At 43.2% G+C, this 20380-nt stretch overlaps 1 protein-coding gene across 1 annotated transcript in view; it reads right to left on the bottom strand.

Moving 5' to 3' along the window:
• Positions 1-352: 352 nt before the first annotated feature.
• LOC106868279 (uncharacterized) overlaps positions 353-20380 on the bottom strand; it is a 41851-nt gene continuing 21823 nt past the window's right edge. The window contains exons 15-29 of the mRNA XM_089346723.1: positions 12298-12425; positions 11460-11533; positions 10929-11022; positions 9823-10065; positions 9313-9513; positions 8431-8647; positions 8086-8214; positions 7845-7897; positions 6869-7438; positions 5825-5919; positions 4598-4717; positions 3527-3686; positions 1983-2043; positions 1745-1865; positions 353-680 (exon numbers count right to left, since the gene is read on the bottom strand). Coding sequence (XP_089202849.1) covers positions 457-680; positions 1745-1865; positions 1983-2043; positions 3527-3686; positions 4598-4717; positions 5825-5919; positions 6869-7438; positions 7845-7897; positions 8086-8214; positions 8431-8647; positions 9313-9513; positions 9823-10065; positions 10929-11022; positions 11460-11533; positions 12298-12425 — 2490 coding nt within the window. The 3' untranslated portion in view covers positions 353-456. The remainder of the gene's footprint in view (positions 681-1744; positions 1866-1982; positions 2044-3526; positions 3687-4597; positions 4718-5824; positions 5920-6868; positions 7439-7844; positions 7898-8085; positions 8215-8430; positions 8648-9312; positions 9514-9822; positions 10066-10928; positions 11023-11459; positions 11534-12297; positions 12426-20380) is intronic.

Genomic DNA, 20380 nt, shown 5'->3' with positions numbered 1-20380 from the left:
ACACATCTGTGACCTTTTCAGTGACACTTTTCATATCACAGCCATGCCAGCAAAAAGTTGCAAAACGAAATATGGTTGATTAATATTTACTAAACATATTCCAGTTGCTAAACATATTCTATTTGCTAGGAATATGTTTAGTATGTAAAAATTGGTCTATCCAATAGTGCTATACCACTAAATTTAGTGGCTATTTAAGCAACGGGTTCATGAATGGTTAACTGGTTGGATGTAGTACTGATGAAAGTGAAAAAATTCCTGAAATGTGCATATACACTTATTACTTATGTTTCTATCTTTGATCATATTGATTCAGTGCTGGGTGGAAATTCTATAGAAAAATCGGTAGAGGTAACTTTAAAAATTGATATATATATATATATATATACACATATATATTTATTTATATATACATACACACATATTTATTTATATTTGTATATACATAGAATGAGATTATTTTTGCATGTTCCGTCTACGGCCACACCCCCATCCAGCACTCTTCTCCACTTCATGGACCTGCTTCTGGTTGTTGCCATGGTAATGGTGACGGTGATGGTGGTGGCGGCGGTGGTGGTGGTGGCTTTGGTGGTTGCTGTCCTGGGGCTGCCCACAGCCCTGCGGGGCTTCCACAAACAGCGGTGATGGAAGAATTGGAGGCAGCTGGACTTGTTTCATCTCTGCAATAACATTTAAAAGGTATAGTAAGTGATGGTAGTGGTTGTGGTGGCGGAGGTTGTGGTGGTGGTGGTGGTGGTGGCTATGGTGGTGGTTGTAGTGGTGGTGATGGGGTGAAAACATTTTAAAAATCGCACACTCATCATTATCATCTTCCTCCTCGTTAGCATGCCTCGTTAGCACGCCTGGTGAAATGCTTAGCGGTATTTCATGTCTTTACTTTGTGAGTTCAAATTCCACCGAGCTTGACTTTGCCTTTCATCCTTTCAGAGTCAATAAATTAAGTACCAGTTGCATACTGGGGTCGATCTAATCGACTGCCCACCCCCACCCCCACCCCAAAAAAAAATTTCAGGCCTTGTGCATAGAGTAGAAAGGATTATTATCATCTCTGTCGTCATCATCATCACCACCAACACTTCCCCCAACATCAGCATCATCACCATCATTATTATTGTCATCATCATCATCATCATCATCATCATCACAGTCATCATGAACATAAACATTATCATCAGTAATATCATTCTAAAAGCAATCTACACCCAGATGTATCCAGATAAAGACACAAACGTGTTGAGGGAGATTTGGCTGCTATTTCTAGCAGGGCTAGCTACCATGTAGAGGCCTCCCTCATTGGCTCATACATACATATATACATAGATCAGAGAGTAGGGTGTGATTTGAGGGAGATTTGGTTGCTATTTCTAGCAGGTCCAGCTACCATGTAGAGGCCTCCCTCATTGGCTCATACATACATATATACATAGATAAGATAGTAGGGTGTGATTTGAGGGAGATTTGGCTGCTATTTCTAGCAGGTCCAGCTACCATGTAGAGGTCTCCCTCATTGGCTCATACATACATATATACATAGATAAGAGAGTAAGGTGTGATTTGAGGGAGATTTGGTTGCTATTTCTAGCAGGGCTAGCTACCATCTAGAGGTCTCCCTCATTGGCTCATACATACATATATACATAGATGAGAGAGTAAGGTGTGATTTGAGGGAGATTTGGCTGCTATTTCTAGCAGGCTGAAATACATTGTCTCATTGAATACTCACTTGCAGAGGCGGTGGATCGGCTTTGACTTGAACCTGAGAAGCTGCTGGTGTCGGTAAGGTCCACAGCGTGACCCCTGCTTGCACTGGTTACCCTGTGTACATCAAGGGGTGCCATGGATGACTGAAGAGAGAAAGAGAGAGAAAATGAGGGAGAGAGAGAGAGAGAGGGAGTGAGAGAGGGAGAGAATTGCTTAACAAAAGATGAGAAACAAAGAGTCACTCAATAAGTCATACTCACCAACTGAGTGTAGCTTTGGCCATACTCCAGGTTTCTGTTAGGTTTACCAATCACTGAATCCCTGAGAAAGATGCAGGAAATTAAGTTAATGCTTATTATTCATCATCATCATCGTTTAACGTCCGCTTTCCATGCTAGCATGGGTTGGACGATTTGACTGAGGACTGGTGAAACCGGATGGCAACACCAGGCTCCAGTCTGATTTGGCAGAGTTTCTACAGCTGGATGCCCTTCCTAACGCCAACCACTCAGAGAGTGTAGTGGGTGCTTTTACGTGTCACCCGCACGAAAACGGCCACGCTCGAAATGGTGTCTTTTATGTGCCACCCGCACAAGCCAGTCCAGGGGCACTGGCAACGATCTCGCTCGAAAATCCTACAGGAGCCAGTCAGGCGGTACTGGCAACGGCCACGCTCAAAATGGTGCATCTCATGTGCCACCCGCACAAGAACCAGTCCAGGGGCACTGGCAACGATCTTACTTGGCTTGCCGGGTCTTCTCACGCACAGCCCATTTCCAAAGGTCTCGGTCCGTAGTCATCGCCTCGGTGAGGCCCAATGTACGAAGGTCTTGCCTCACCACCTCAGCCCAGGTCTTCCTGGGCCTACCTCTTCCACGGGTTCCCTCAACTGTTAGGGTGTGGCACTTTTTCACGCAGCTATCCTCCTCCATTCTCACCACATGTCCATTATTATTATTATTATTATTATTATTATTATTATTAAGGTAGCAAGCTGGCATAATCATTAGCACGTTGGATAAAATGCTTAGCAGTATTTCGCCAGTCGCTACGTTCTGAGTTCAAATTCCTGGGGGTCGATTTGCTCGACTAAAAAGGAAGTGCTCCAGCATGGCCGCAGTCAAATGACTGAAACAAGTAAAAGAGTAATTTTTAATGCCTACCCTACTTTTTCACCAACCCTGTATATCAATCTGACCTTTGTCCTTTGATTTGTCCATCATGCAAGGCCCTACCAGGATCTTGAGCTCTACAGGGTCATTGAAGCATGCAAGCTAGCAGACCACAACAAAGTCCAGATCCTAATTTGTTGGCACTCCGTCGCTTAACGACGTCGAGGGTTCCAGTTGATCCGATCAACGGAACAGCCTGCTCGTGAAATTAACGTGCAAGTGGCTGAGCACTCCACAGACACGTGTACCCTTAACGTAGTTCTCGGGGGATATTCAGCGTGACACAGAGTGTGACAAGGCTGACCCCTTTGAATTACAGGCACAACAGAAACAGGAAGTAAGAGTGAGAGAAAGTTGTGGTGGAAGAGTACAGCAGGGTTCGCCATCATCCCCTGCCGGAGCCTCGTGAAGCTTTAGGTGTTTTCGCTCAATAAACACTCACAACGCCCGGTCTGGGAATCGAAACCGCAATCCTATGACCGCGAGTCCGCTGCCCTAATCACTGGGCCACTGCGCCTCCACCCAGATTCTAATATGGCAACTACATAACACAAGGCAAAAAAAAAAAAATAAGCACAACAAATAAATAGCCATTGGTTTGTAAGGAGACCGTACAGGGGCCACTCACTTACCCGATGGAGAGCTGGGAGTCATTCCCACAGAGGTTGGGTACCTGGGTATGTACCCACAGGTAGGTTCGGCATTCTTTCACTTGACTCTCGTCTTCGGTGCTGTTTGTGGGAAGGAGCAGCTTTGATGGAGATGGAGGGAGATCGAGCTGAAGAGGGTGATCTGGAAATATGTGTAACGTAAAGGAATAAGAAATTAGAATCTGGATTAGTACACTGATCATCATCCTCATCATCATCATCATCTAATATCTGTTGTCCATGCTGGCATGGGTTGGACAGTTTCACCAGAGCTGGTAAGCTGGGGAGCTGCACCAGACTCCAGTCTGATTTGGCACAGTTTCTACGGCTGGATGCCCTTCCTAATGCCAACCACTTTACAGAGTGTACTTGGTGCTTTTTATGTGCATTTTTCCAAATTGTGTGTGTGTGTGTGCATTTGTCTTTATGTACATTTGTGTGCATGCATTTGTATGCACATATAGTTGTGCACATGTATGATACACGTGTGTGTATGTCTGTGCATTTGTGTGTGTATGTACATTGGTATGAGTGTGAGCAATTGTGTGTGTATATTTGTGTGTACATGCATTTGTGCATTTGTGTGTGTATATGAGTGTGTATGCATTTGTGTGTGTGCATTTATATGTGTGTATATATTTGTGTGTGCATTTGTGCTTGTGCATTTGAGGGTGTGCATTGTGTGTGCATATGTGTGTGCATTCCTCTGTGTGAGTGTGTGTACATCTGTGTGTGTACATGTATGTGCATTTCTGTGTGCGTACAACTTCTATTAATAGAATTACTGATGTTAGTATGACACCAATGGCTTCACATTGAATCTTTTCAATTTACAGCCTTAACAAATATGGCTGCTGAACCAGTGAAAGTCTACCTGCACTTGAATAACTGCAATCATTGCTAAGAATCGAAACGAGACCAGTGGTATGGTATGGTTACTGGTGAAAGATGAGAGACAGAGGGAGGGAGAAGACAAAAGGAGAGAGTTTACGGGGAGAGAAGATGAGTCAAAGGAGAGAAAAAAGGGTGGGAATTATAAAGAGAAGACCTTACTTTGTAATAAATAATCTCTCTTCTGCTGCTGCTGCTGCTGCTGCTGTGTTTTCGTGGGGGAAGTTCGGACATTTGGTAACACGTTAAGCTTCTGGAATAGGACAAACCTTTGCTGCGGATCTGTGGACGAAAATCAAAATCTCCAACATGAGACAATTTGAGAATTTGAGAACGGAGCAGAATGAAGGGCGACGTGACCTGCAGAGGACCAAAAGCAGAAGTTGGCGGGGGGGGGGGGGGGGGGGGTCAGGTCGGACATGTTTTTGCAAGGTTCACATATGATAATAAGCGGACCCGTGAAGTTACTGAACTGTATCCGAAGAGATCAGGGAAAAAGGCCATTTGGATGCAGATAGAAAAGAATGGCGCAATCAAGACAGAATAGGAAGCACATTGTGGCCAGCGGTGTGCAACAATATCTGATGGTCTGGTCAATACTGTGATGAATACATATATATATATATATATATATATATATATATATATATAAATAAGGATAAGATCGATATTTAAAATATTGATTACGTCCGTATATGTAAGTATACTGCTTATATAGATGTATTTGTATTTATGTACTGGAGTATATTCCACTGATGAAGGCAGAGCATTATTATTTATGCAAAGCCAGAAATCCAGGATTTGGAATTATCTTTATTTTTACTGGCTTTATTTGGTCTTCGTCTTCGCTAATCGTGCCATGCGGACATTTATTGTGGTTTTTAGAGTCAGGATTTAACTGCTATTTTTTCAGCGTGGTGGTATCTCTTGATACCCTGTATTATAATTTTAAATAATTATATATATATATATATGTATATACATATATATATATATATATACATATATATATATATATATATATATATATATATATATATATATACACACTAGAAACTCTGCCAAATTAGACTGGAGCCTGGTGTTGCCATCCGGTTTCACCAGTCCTCAGTCAAATCGTCCAACCCATGCTAGCATGGAAAGCGGACGTTAAACGATGATGATGATGATGATGATCACACACACACACACACACACACACACACACACACACACACACATATATCGGAGTAATTGTGCTAAGCAGTATTTTATGTAAAATATATGGGATGGTCACAGTTGGAACATCTTTGATCATAGGTCTGTCTGGATCAGGACTGTCCTGGGGCTAAACAACAACAACAACAATAGCCTCTGATACGAACTAACGTAACAACATGAGAGTCTTACCCAATTTCTTCAGCTTCTTGCGTCGTTCTGCGTTTAGCTTCATTTTCTTCGCACGTTCTCTCATCACTTTTGCTGTTCTGGGATCCTGGAAACCCCTAAAAAAAAAAATTACAGCCGTTTGTATATACATATATCTTAATATAACAAATGCAAATGTCAGTGTGTCAGTGTGTCCCACTTTTTCAGTTTTACTTCTTCCGATAAACTCTAAATCATTCTGACGGTGTTTGTTAAATGGAACGAGATAAATGCAAATTTACTTTGAAATGACAAACTGAAACAGCTGCAAATGTTCTTGAACTACAATTAAACTATGACCTTTTAATACCAACGATCAACTTCTAATTGTTAATTGTTGCTCCATTTCTTTTCTTATTTGTATATATTTATATATATCTATATATATATAGAGAGTTATTAATATTTCTAAGTCTCTCTAAAGGAGACTACGGCAGCGGTACTGGAAATTAATAGTTATTGCCAAGCCAACATGGCAGTCCCAAAATTAGTCCTAATTTTGGGACTGCCATGTTGGTTTGGCGATAACTATATATATATATATATATATATATATATATATATATATATATATATATATATATATATATATATATATATATATATATATATATATATATCATCATCATCATCCTTTAATGTCCGCTTTCCATGCTAGCATGGGTTGGACGATTTGACTGAGGACTGGTGCAACCGGATGGCTACACCAGGCTCCAATCATATATATATATATGTCTGTATGTATTTGTTATTTGTGTCTGTGTTTGTCCCTCCCCCATTGCTTGACAACCGATGTCTGGTGTGTTTACAACCCTGTAACATTATACTAGGCTTACAAAGAATAAGTCCTGGTGTTGATGTTTGACTAAAGGCAGTGCTCCAGCATGGCCGCAGTCAAAATGACTGAAACAAGTAAAAGAAAAATAGAAAAGAATAAAAGAAAATATATATAATTAAGATTCAGTTGAATTCGGTACTTAAGTTGAGGTACCAAGGGTAAACACACAAAAGAATAATGAAACTCACCATTCTTCACATATCTGCGAATCAGTGAGGCGTGAAATGTTACCAGAGGATGCGGTTTGCTGGTGACTCTCCGAGCGCTGCGACAGCAATGACAGGTCAGGTGACTGTGACGGTGTCTCCAGCTCGGGTTGGCTCTGGTTGTGGCCTCCAGCCATGGCCATCCTGTGCGAGCTCCTTGCTGCAGAACGAGGACTGATCCACGCTTGTCGACGTGACGGCATGGGTGGCCGTGGTGGGAGAGCCGCTGATAGTAATAATGACGAAGACGCCGGTGTTGCCGAGAGCGGCGGTGTAGATAGCAGTGGTGGTGGTGTCCGTGACAGTAGCGACCCTGTTATTGGTGGCGCTGACGAGGGCTCAGTCTGCTGTAGTGAGAGAACCTGATGCTGCAGAGGGGTTTGTGATGATGGTAGCCGTGCATTCAGTGGTAACCCCTTCCAGCTGCTACCAGGGTGTGCTGTCATCATGGCGTTGGAGTTCGCTTCGGTGTTGGGAGGATCCGTCATCAGCGGGCTCGGGTGGTAATCCGTGATGCCGCACTCCAGAGAGGACAAACCAATGACTGGGTACCTGCAATATTGAAGTTACGATAAACTCTGCCAGTAGAAATGCAGTCCTTGTGTCAAGGTCAGGATGGAGCAGTTGGGGGGTGGGGTGTATAAGAGGGGAGGTGGGGTGTATAAGAGGGGAGGTGGGGGTGGTGGGAGAGGCAGGGGAGGGATGGAGGGGGAGTGATGGGAGAGGTGGGGAAGTGATGTCATTTATAACTGTACGTGCATGCATGCGTGTGTGTATGCGCGTGTGTGTGTGTGTGTGTGTGTGTGTGTGTGTGTGTAATGGAGTTCTTTAAAGGCAGTTTAAGTTATTTTGGACCACATATTCCATGAAGATCAGAAACAATGATTGAACAGAAAATTGATGAGATGAGATTAGATGAGATTGGATAAAAGTAGACAAGGGTAGATTAGTAGATTACCTTTTAGGGACCTCTGGAACAACAGGAGGACTCCACTCTTTATCGAGGTCGGCCTGTAAGGGAGAAATTATAATGAGAGGGATCAGATAAAAATCTACCCCAGTATTTCACTGCTACTTTATTTTATCAACCCTACAACGATGAAAGGTAAAGTTAGTATCAGTCTTCTATTATAATTCCGTTAACATCTAGGAATATTAAATTTAGCCCTTGTAGTGAGGGGTGATAAGGTGTAACTTACCTCAGCCAGCTCAAAGACCCCTAAATCAATATCTTCGCCAAACTCACTCTCGTTCTCATCATAGGCCATCTGAGCAAAGCAGAGGGCTGCCTTGAGCTTGTTGCGGAGTGAGAAGCCCCTCCATGCTGCCTGGGGGATGAGAGAGAAATAGGGAAAGAGAGATGGAGCATAAAGTTAATCTAAACATTATTGTCAAACATTTTCATCAAACAAAGGCCACTGTATGAAACTTCCTGATTGTGAAAAAAGTGTTTTTCATCAAACACATCCAAATATTCTCATCAAACGCTTCTGTCAAACATTTCTGTCAAACACTACAGACTGCTAAGTGCTCCCCCTGCTTACCTGTATCTGGGTGGCAGCCACAGTCTTCTTTTTACTGCTGCTGCAGGCGCCGGCGTTGCTAGCATCAACATCATCTGAGGCCTTGACCGGTGACGGTGAGCCAGTACTGGGGATGGTGATGGAAGCAGTGATGGTGGTGGTGGTGCTGGTGGTGGTGGCGGCGTCAATGCAACTCACCGCAGGGCGGATCTCAAGTGGGGTTGAATTCACAGGAATTCTATGGATAAAAGACAAACTTCAGACAGCATTCTACTTCACTTAATAAAAACAATAATAATAATGACGATTTCAAATTTTTTTTTTTTTGCCACCTGGGCAGCTTCGGAGAGGGGATTAAGTCGATTAAATTGACCCCAGTATTTCACTGGAATTTAATTTATTGACTCCCAGAAAGATGAAAGGCAAAGTCGACCTCAGTGGAATTTGAACTCAGAACATAAAGACAGACAAAATACAGCTAAGCATTTTGCCCGGTGTGCTAACGGTTCTGCCAATTCACCGCCTTTTTATATAATAATAATAATAATAATAATAACTAGACTACCCATGACTCATTGGGTCACCAGGTGAGTCTGAGTTTCCCCACCAACAGGCTTTTGTTTCATGGGGGGTTTTTTTAAAATCTTTTCCGGGTTATTTCGCATGTTTTTCAATGAATGTGACAAAGAAATCACGCGTAAACGGCTCCTTTCCCCAGAAAAGAAAAGATTTGGCTGCTATTTCTAGCATGCCCTGCTACCACCTAACAACTATTTGCAATAAAGGACATGAAATACTTGTTATATATATATATATATATATATATATATATGTATGTATATGGAAAGCAGACGTTAAATGACGATGATGATGATGATACACATAAATAATACTGAATACTACCTCTCAAGTTCATCTTTAACAGAATCTGTGTTTCCAGCTGTAGAGGTTTCAATCCCAGGTGAAGGCAGTGTTGAATCAAACGGTGTCCCATGTTCATGCCAGTGGCGACACTGTACAGCTTGTGTGTGGGTGATACGGCAGTGCTCGACCCAGGTGTCACACAGCCTGCTCACATCTAGGGGGTCTGTTTTATTTAGATGTCTGCAAGAGAGAGAGACAGAGAGAGAGAGAGTGTGAGTGGTGGTGATGGTGGTGGTGGCGGCAGTGGTGTTAATGGCGGTGTTGGTGCTGCTAGTGCTGGTGGTGATGGTAGCAGTAGTGATGGTGGTGGTGGTGGTAGTAGTGGTGGTGGTGGTGGTGGTGGTAGTTGTGGTTCGGGTGATAGTAACAGCACTAAAATCTACCCGTGTGCAGCTACTCCGACATGAAAACTTTATAAAACAAAAAGCAAAAAAAAAATGATAAACAAAACCTTAAAAAAAAAACACATCTAAAAAAACAAACACTTACTTGATCTTCTCCTGGAGTTTTTCTTCCGCATCACGAAACATTTTCACTTGGCTCCTGTAAGCATCGTTCATTTGTTTCCACTCACAGTCCGCTGAAACCACGCTGCTGATACTGTCTACTGCAGTTCCGCTGCCAACTTTATCCGCTGCAGTATCGCTGCTAGCAGAGTCCACTGCAGTTCCGCTGCCAACAGGTGCTCCGTTGATATTTTGTAAGCTCGGCAGAGACGTTTCTAGCCTGACCCTGCAAGAGAGAGAAAATATATACACCCTGGAACTTCATCAACATCATCATCATCATCATCTCTCTATCTCTCTCTCTCCCTCTCTCTCTCTCTCTCTCTCTCTCTCTCTTTATCTATTTATCTCTATCTCTGCTTTGTATTAAAGGCACAAGGCCTGAAATTGAGGGGAGGGGACTAGTCGATTACATTGACCCCCCAGTGTTTCACTGGTACTTAATTTATCGACCCCCGAAACGATAAAAGGCTATACTGCCCTTGGCAGGATTTGAACTCAAAAGTAGCAACGGCCAAAATACCGCTAAGCATTTCGCCCAACATGCTAATGATTCTGTCAGTTCATCACCTTAATCATCATCATCATCATCATTTAACGTCCGTTTTCCATGCTGGCATGGGTTGGACGGTTCGACTGGGGTCTGGGAGGCCAGGAGGCTGCGCCAGGCCCCAATTTGATCTGGCAGTGTTTCTGCAGCTGTCTGTGTGTATGTGTATGTGTGTGTGTATATGTATGCACATTTTGATGTATGCGTGTGTTTGTGCATGTGTCTGTTGGTGCGTAGATGTGTATGTGTGTCTCTGTGTGTCAGTATGCGTGTGTCTGCGTATGCATATTTTGATGTATGTGTTTGTGCATGCGTATGTGTGCACATGTTGATGTGTATGTGTATGTATGTATATGTGCATGTGTGTGCATGTGAGCCTTTGTGTGTGTGTGTGTTGGTGTGTGTGTGTGTGTGTGTGTGTGTGTGAGTATGCATAATTTTGTGTGTGCCTATACTGATCTGTATGCATGTGTATGTGTGCAGGTGCATATATCTGTGTGCATATGTCAGTGTAATACAAGATCACAGCAGGGACCAACCTGAAGCCTTCTTCCTCAGAGCAGGGGTTACCAGCCGTATAAATATCTGTGAGAGAGGAACAATAAAACACAGAACCCACAATATCTTGAATGTCTGAAAAACAAAAAACAGAAGAAAAAAATGCTTCATTAAGAGCAGAGAAATGGTAGCGAGCCAAGGTGGACTTTGCCTTCCATCCTTTCAGTGCTGACAAAATAAAGTACCAGTTAATTACTGGGGGTTAATGTTATCAATTAATGCCATCCCCTCAAAATTTCAGCCTTTGTGCCTATAATAGAAAAAATTATTGTTGTTGTTAAGGCGTGCTGGACGAAATGCTTAGCCGTACTTCACCCATCGCTACGTTCTGAGTTCAAATTCCGCCAAGGTCGACATTGCCTTTCATCTTCCCAGGGTCTCTAGGTGTGTGTATGTGTGCGTCTATACATGTTTTTGTATGTGTGTTTGTTTGTGTGCGTGTGTGGGTGTGTGTTCGTTTGTGTGCGCATGCGCAGGCATCTACGTGTACTGTGTGTCTCACTCAAACTCACCTGTAAGCTGGTTGTCACTTACATTGAGTGACTCAAGCTGTTGAGTGTGATCCATCCGTGGGAGAGAGGTCAGCCTGAAAAATCATCAAGGGTATAGTTGTTTTACTAATGATGATGATGATGATGATCATGATAATAATAATAATAATAATAATAATAATAATAATAATAATAATAATAATATTGTATTGTTATGGTATAAAAGATGGGCTACAGCAAATATTCTGCTCAGTACCATAGATTTTGCTTCTCAGTTGTTTGATCTTAATCAGTTGAGCATGTCCCTTGGTGGATGACGATATGTGCATCTCTGATCAGGAGCAGAAGTAGTTGGGGGTGCATCGTAGCCGTGTGTTGAGAGGAATTCTACCAGGACCATTAACCTGGGATGACTCCAGCCCCACTGAGCAAAAGCAGCAGGAATAGAAGAAGAAGAAGAAGAAGAAGAAGAAGAAGAAGAAGTAGTAGTAGTAGTAGTAGTAGTAGTAGTAGTAGTAGTAGTAGTAGTAGTAGGTAGGAAAATGAAGATGGAGAAGAAAGACAGAAGAAACGATGGTGTACCAGAGCAAACTCTCAAAGCAGATGAGCATAAAAGAGGACTTGGTGGGGAGAGGGGGTAAAGTGGATAGTTTCATAAGAATGTGGTGGGGTTATGAATTGATTGACGAGCAAGGGTATAAGTATGATTGGTGGGGTGAGGTGAGAGAAATAGCAGCAGCTCAAGAAGGAAGGTAGACCAGATAGTATATATATAAAATATTATGTACTCCCCTAACTCATGAAAGCATGGAAAAATAGACATAAAAACAAACGAATATTTTTTTTTTTTTTTTTTTACCGATTCTGTCCTAAATTAAGTTGCCACAGCAACGGACACCAAATGGTACCCAGGGAGGCCACACAGGTCAAGTTGTTGTCAGAGAGCTGCAGGTTGGAGAGGAGGACTTGGTTCTTCAGTAAAGGAATCTGTTGAATAAAGAAGCAAGTGCCAACATGTAATTTTTATTTTCATTTGGATTAAAACAATATAACGTTTTATCTAAAATATCTTTCTATAGTCAACTACAGTAAAGGACATCTTATGCCACAATAACGACGACGTCACATTTTGTATCATCATCATCATCATCATCATCGTTTAACGTCCGCTTTCCATGCTAGCATGGGTTGGACGATTTGACTGAGGACTGGTGAAACCGGATGGCAACACCAGGCTCCAGTCTGATTTGGCAGAGTTTCTACAGCTGGATGCCCTTCCTAACGCCAACCACTCAGAGAGTGTAGTGGGTGCTTTTACGTGTCACCCGCACGAAAACGGCCACGCTCGAAATGGTGTCTTTTATGTGCCACCCGCACAAGCCAGTCCAGGGGCACTGGCAACGATCTCGCTCGAAAATCCTACAGGAGCCAGTCAGGCGGTACTGGCAACGGCCACGCTCAAAATGGTGCATCTCATGTGCCACCCGCACAAGAACCAGTCCAGGGGCACTGGCAACGATCTTACTTGGCTTGCCGGGTCTTCTCACGCACAGCCCATTTCCAAAGGTCTCGGTCCGTAGTCATCGCCTCGGTGAGGCCCAATGTACGAAGGTCTTGCCTCACCACCTCAGCCCAGGTCTTCCTGGGCCTACCTCTTCCACGGGTTCCCTCAACTGTTAGGGTGTGGCACTTTTTCACGCAGCTATCCTCCTCCATTCTCACCACATGTCCATACCAGCGCAATCGTCTCTCTTGCACGCCACAACTGATGCTTCTAATGTTCAGCTTTTCTCTCAAGATACTTACACTCTTACGGGTATTCACATTGACATTACACATCCAACGGAGCATACTGGCTTCATTCCTTGCGAGCTTACGTATGTCCTCAGCAGTTACAGCCCATGTTTCACTGCCATGTAGCATGGTTGTTCGTACGCATGCGTCATACAGTCTGCCTTTTACTCTGAGTGAGAGTCCCTTTGTCGCCAGCAGGGGTAAGAGCTCTCTAAACTTTGCCCAGGCTATTCTTATTCTAGCAGCTACACTTTCAGCGCACCCACCCCCACTACTAACTTGGTCGCCCAGATAGCGGAAGCTATCGACTACCTCTAGTTTTTCACCCTGGAATGAGATAGAAGTTGTTTCCTGTTTGTTTGCAGTCTTTATTGCACCTGAACATCTGCCACAAACAAAAACTAACTTGCTAGTTAACCTGCCTTTGATGTTGCTGCACCTCTTATGTGTCCATAGCTTGCACCGGGTACATCTTATAGAGTTACTACCTACTCCTTTTCTACATACTGAGCAGGGCCATCTACCTGAAGGGGTTTGTGTTTTATCTACCTTCCTACTTATTAGGATTTTGGTTTTAGCTAGGTTGACTCTAAGGCCCTTCAATTCTAGACCTTGCTTCCACACCTGAAACTTCTCCTCTAGTTCTGATAGTGACTCCGCAATTAGGGCAAGGTCATCAGCATAGAGGAGCTCCCAGGGGCAACCTGTCTTGAACTCCTCTGTGATTGCCTGGAGGACTATGGTAAATAATAGGGGGCTGAGGACGGAACCTTGGTGGACCCCTACCTCTACCCGGAATTCATTGCTGTACTCATTTCCAACCCTCACCTTACTGGCCGCATCTCTGTACATGGCTCGCACAGCTCTCACTAGCCATTCTTCTATCCCAAGTTTCCTCATTGACCACCAGATAAGGGATCGGGGGACCCTGTCAAAGGCTTTCTCCATGTCAACGAAAGCCAGGTACAGAGGTTTATCCTTGGCTAGGTATTTCTCTTGCAACTGTCTCACTAGAAATAAGGCATCAGTAGTGCTTTTACCTGGCACGAACCCAAACTGCATCTCATCTAAATTGATTCGCTCCCTAATTAGTTGGGCTATGACCCTCTCTGTAACTTTCATAACCTGATCTAACAGCTTGATGCCTCTGTAATTATTTGTATCTAAAGCGTCCCCTTTACCTTTGTAGCAGTTGACTATGATGCTGCTACACCAGTCATAGGGTATGACTCCTTCGTGTATCACCTGGTTCGTAATACGGGTGACTAGGCTATAGCCAACACTGCCAGATATTTTGAGCATCTCTGCAGTGATTCCTGATGGGCCGGGGGCTTTCCCGGTCTTCATACTCTTAATTGCTTTATCTACCCTGGTACTATCAACTCGGATAGCTGGTCCCTCTATTGGGTCGACATAAGGCAGGCTCTCTTTCTCCCATTCATTCTCTTTATTAAGCAATCTATCGTAGTGGCATCTCCAGACCTCTTTCTTTGCATCCTCATTTAATGCAAGCGTACCATCATCCATGCGAACACATTTCTCTCCTACAACATCACTATTCTCTCTCCTACACTGTCTTGCAACCCGAAATACCTCGAGTCTTTGGTCCTCACGGCGCAGAACATTGGCAAATCTTTCCTTATCTGCTTCCCCTCTGGCTAAATAAACCTGTCGCCTAGCCTCCCTTCTGGCACATTGGTACAATTCCCTGCTACCACCGTTCTTCCAGTCCTTCCAAGCTTGTTTCTTTTGTCTAATAGCCCTGTCTACCTCCTTGTTCCACCACCACGTTACTCTGGGTTGGGAGGGGACCTTACACCACCCACAAATCTGGTCGGTGGCTTTCAACAGGTTGTCCCGCAGAAATCTCCAATTGTCTTCCACGTTGTATGATGCTATATCCCCTTCTATTTCGTTAAATGCTTCAAGTAACTTGTCTCTAAGTCTCTGTCCGTTTGCAGGGTCTTTAAGCTTCCACACCCTTCTTCTCCAAGCCTGTCTAATTCTGGGCACCCATTTTGCCTTGATCCCAAAGTCGCTAACTACTAATCTATGTTGTGGGGTACATTCTTCGCCAGGGTAGGTTTTGGCATTTATAAGCCGCCCTCTTTCCCTATTTCTGGCGAGGATGTAGTCGATTTGGCTAGAGTGTCTGCCGGAGCGGTAGGTGACTAGGTGACTGGCAGGTTTCCTGAAGTTGGTATTGCAGACTATAAGATTGGTTGCATCACAGAACTCCAGCAGTCTGGTTCCCTCCTCGTTGCGGGAACCGAAGCCATAGCCTCCATGTATGCCATGGAAGCCCCCAGCACGACGTCCGACATGACCGTTGAAGTCTCCAGCCACAAAGAGAAGGTCCCTGTCACTCGTCGACGAGGTAGTTTGCAAGAGGGTGTCATAGAATTGGTCTTTCAGACCATCTGGTAGCCCAGGTTGAGGTGCATAGGCTGAGATGACAGTAGCTAATCTATGATGAAGCACTAGTCTGATCTTAAGTACTCTGTCACTTACTCTAACGACCTCGATTACCTTATCCACCCATTTCTCCGCTAGAAGTATTCCTACGCCCCCGACCCCGTCAGTGTTCCCTGCCCAGAAAATCTTGTACCTGTGTTCTTTGCCTGTGAGGAACCTTGCAGAACCTCCTCTCCATCTTACTTCCTGGATGCAGCACATATCTACGCATCTCCGTTCAAGCATCTCAACAATTTCACCAGATCTACCTTTCAGCGTGCCGACGTTGAGAGTGCCAATCCTAACAGTATGGGTGTTGGGGGTGTGGGCCTGTAGCCTGGGAAGAGGAAAAGCAGTGTCGTGTACCTGAAAAGAAAACTTGCAATTGGAAGAATTCATAAGCAAAACATTACCTACAACCTGCAAACATTTCTCAACCTTAATGCGCTACCCAAAGGTAGGGGAGAGGATGGCCAAGGCCACTAGATGGGTTCCGGGAGACAGCCGAGGTTGACAGGATGACAAAGGGATGAACTTCCGGTGGAGGGGGCGGGATGACAGAGGAATGAACTTCCGGTGGAGGGGGTGGGATGACAGAGGAATGAACTTCCGGTGGAGGGGGTGGGATGACAGAGGAATGAACTTCCGGTGGAGGGGTGGGATGACAGAGGAATGAACTTCCGGTGGAGGGGTGGGATGACAGAGGAATGAACTTCCGGTGGAGGGGTGGGATGACAGAGGAATGAACTTCCGGTGGAGGGGGTGGGATGACAGAGGAATGAACTTCCGGTGGAGGGGGCGGGATGACAGAGAAATGAACTTCCGGTGGAGGGGGTGGGATGGCAGAGGAATGAACTTCCGGTGGAGGGGGTGCGATGACAGAGGAATGAACTTCCGGTGGAGGGGTGGGATGACAGAGGAATGAACTTCCGGTGGAGGGTGGGATGACAGGGGAATGAACTTCCGGTGGAGGGGGGGTGGCAGAGGAATGAACTTCCGGTGGAGGGGGTGGGATGACAGAGGAATGAACTTCCGGTGGAGGGGGTGGGATGGCAGAGGAATGAACTTCCGGTGGAGGGGGTGGGATGACAGAGGAATGAAACTTCCGGTGGAGGGGGTGGGATGACAGAGGAATGACAGACGAATGAACTTCCGGTGGAGGGGGTGGGAGGGCGGGTTACCGCCAGCGAGTAGAGAGGGCTCTTAATTGTAGATTTTAAATATTTGAGAGACAACAATGCATAAATCGTAATTTTTTTTAAAAGAGCAATGAATTCTGGGTGATTAGAATATAACGTAGCATGAATTTAGGAAGCTTAGAAAATGAATAAGCATGAATTTAAGACAACAACTGAATTCAATTGAATTTCATGGAGAGAAACAAGAAAGCGCAAGGTATTGAGATGTTTGAGGCCGTAAATAAATAAAAATCTCTATCTTATCTGCATCTTGGGTATTTCGTCGTAGTACGTCAGCTAGATAATTTAGAATGGGTTTCTCATTTATATATAGCCAGAACCTGAAGACCTTAAAGGAAAAACTACGAAGGGGGAGAGAGAGGATGGAGGGGTAGACAGAGGCATGGCGGGAGAAAAGATCATCATCATCATCATCATATATATATATAAAGAGAGAGAGAGAGAGAGAGAGGGAGAGGGGGGACCAGTCAAGCAGCACATCACGCTGTAATTCTTGGGCTGAGAAATCAACACTTAAAAGCCATAATTTTAAGGAGCGATAAGAATTTTTGAATAAAGGAAAATGGGTAGTGGTGGTGGGTAGGTACCGCCAGCGAGTAGAGAGGGCTCTTAATTGTAGATTTTAAATATTTGAGAGACAACAATGCATAAATCGTAATTTTTTTTAAAAGAGCAATGAATTCTGGGTGATTAGAATATAACGTAGCATGAATTTAGGAAGCTTAGAAAATGAATAAGCATGAATTTAAGACAACAACTGAATTCAATTGAATTTCATGGAGAGAAACAAGAAAGCGCAAGGTATTGAGATGTTTGAGGCCGTAAATAAATAAAAATCTCTATCTTATCTGCATCTTGGGTATTTCGTCGTAGTACGTCAGCTAGATAATTTAGAATGGGTTTCTCATTTATATATAGCCAGAACCTGAAGACCTTAAAGGAAAAACTACGAAGGGGGAGAGAGAGGATGGAGGGGTAGACAGAGGCATGGCGGGAGAAAAGATCATCATCATCATCATCATATATATATATAAAGAGAGAGAGAGAGAGAGAGAGGGAGAGGGGGGACCAGTCAAGCAGCACATCACGCTGTAATTCTTGGGCTGAGAAATCAACACTTAAAAGCCATAATTTTAAGGAGCGATAAGAATTTTTGAATAAAGGAAAATGGGTAGTGGTGGTGGGTAGGTACCGCCAGCGAGTAGAGAGGGCTCTTAATTGTAGATTTTAAGTATTTGAGAGACAACAATGCATAAATCGTAATTTTTTTAAAAGAGCAATGAATTCTGGGTGATTAGAATATAACGTAGCATGAATTTAGGAAGCTTAGAAAATGAATAAGCATGAATTTAAGACAACAACTGAATTCAATTGAATTTCATGGAGAGAAACAAGAAAGCGCAAGGTATTGAGATGTTTGAGGCCGTAAATAAATAAAAATCTCTATCTTATCTGCATCTTGGGTATTTCGTCGTAGTACGTCAGCTAGATAATTTAGAATGGGTTTCTCATTTATATATAGCCAGAACCTGAAGACCTTAAAGGAAAAACTACGAAGGGGGAGAGAGAGGATGGAGGGGTAGACAGAGGCATGGCGGGAGAAAAGATCATCATCATCATCATCATATATATATATAAAGAGAGAGAGAGAGAGAGAGAGGGAGAGGGGGGACCAGTCAAGCAGCACATCACGCTGTAATTCTTGGGCTGAGAAATCAACACTTAAAAGCCATAATTTTAAGGAGCGATAAGAATTTTTGAATAAAGGAAAATGGGTAGTGGTGGTGGGTAGGTACCGCCAGCGAGTAGAGAGGGCTCTTAATTGTAGATTTTAAATATTTGAGAGACAACAATGCATAAATCGTAATTTTTTTAAAAGAGCAATGAATTCTGGGTGATTAGAATATAACGTAGCATGAATTTAGGAAGCTTAGAAAATGAATAAGCATGAATTTAAGACAACAACTGAATTCAATTGAATTTCATGGAGAGAAACAAGAAAGCGCAAGGTATTGAGATGTTTGAGGCCGTAAATAAATAAAAATCTCTATCTTATCTGCATCTTGGGTATTTCGTCGTAGTACGTCAGCTAGATAATTTAGAATGGGTTTCTCATTTATATATAGCCAGAACCTGAAGACCTTAAAGGAAAAACTACGAAGGGGGAGAGAGAGGATGGAGGGGTAGACAGAGGCATGGCGGGAGAAAAGATCATCATCATCATCATCATATATATATATAAAGAGAGAGAGAGAGAGAGAGAGGGAGAGGGGGGACCAGTCAAGCAGCACATCACGCTGTAATTCTTGGGCTGAGAAATCAACACTTAAAAGCCATAATTTTAAGGAGCGATAAGAATTTTTGAATAAAGGAAAATGGGTAGTGGTGGTGGGTAGGTACCGCCAGCGAGTAGAGAGGGCTCTTAATTGTAGATTTTAAATATTTGAGAGACAACAATGCATAAATCGTAATTTTTTTTAAAAGAGCAATGAATTCTGGGTGATTAGAATATAACGTAGCATGAATTTAGGAAGCTTAGAAAATGAATAAGCATGAATTTAAGACAACAACTGAATTCAATTGAATTTCATGGAGAGAAACAAGAAAGCGCAAGGTATTGAGATGTTTGAGGCCGTAAATAAATAAAAATCTCTATCTTATCTGCATCTTGGGTATTTCGTCGTAGTACGTCAGCTAGATAATTTAGAATGGGTTTCTCATTTATATATAGCCAGAACCTGAAGACCTTAAAGGAAAAACTACGAAGGGGGAGAGAGAGGATGGAGGGGTAGACAGAGGCATGGCGGGAGAAAAGATCATCATCATCATCATCATATATATATATAAAGAGAGAGAGAGAGAGAGAGAGGGAGAGGGGGGACCAGTCAAGCAGCACATCACGCTGTAATTCTTGGGCTGAGAAATCAACACTTAAAAGCCATAATTTTAAGGAGCGATAAGAATTTTTGAATAAAGGAAAATGGGTAGTGGTGGTGGGTAGGTACCGCCAGCGAGTAGAGAGGGCTCTTAATTGTAGATTTTAAATATTTGAGAGACAACAATGCATAAATCGTAATTTTTTTTAAAAGAGCAATGAATTCTGGGTGATTAGAATATAACGTAGCATGAATTTAGGAAGCTTAGAAAATGAATAAGCATGAATTTAAGACAACAACTGAATTCAATTGAATTTCATGGAGAGAAACAAGAAAGCGCAAGGTATTGAGATGTTTGAGGTCGTAAATAAATAAAAATCTCTATCTTATCTGCATCTTGGGTATTTCGTCGTAGTACGTCAGCTAGATAATTTAGAATGGGTTTCTCATTTATATATAGCCAGAACCTGAAGACCTTAAAGGAAAAACTACGAAGGGGGAGAGAGAGGATGGAGGGGTAGACAGAGGCATGGCGGGAGAAAAGATCATCATCATCATCATCATATATATATATAAAGAGAGAGAGAGAGAGAGAGAGGGAGAGGGGGGACCAGTCAAG

This window comes from Octopus bimaculoides, unplaced genomic scaffold (genome assembly GCF_046866305.1).
Source record: "Octopus bimaculoides isolate indiv1 unplaced genomic scaffold, ASM4686630v1 contig118, whole genome shotgun sequence".
Lineage (NCBI taxonomy): Eukaryota > Metazoa > Mollusca > Cephalopoda > Octopoda > Octopodidae > Octopus > Octopus bimaculoides.
Note: the sequence above shows the minus strand (reverse complement) of the source record. Positions and strands in the feature narration are given on the sequence as shown.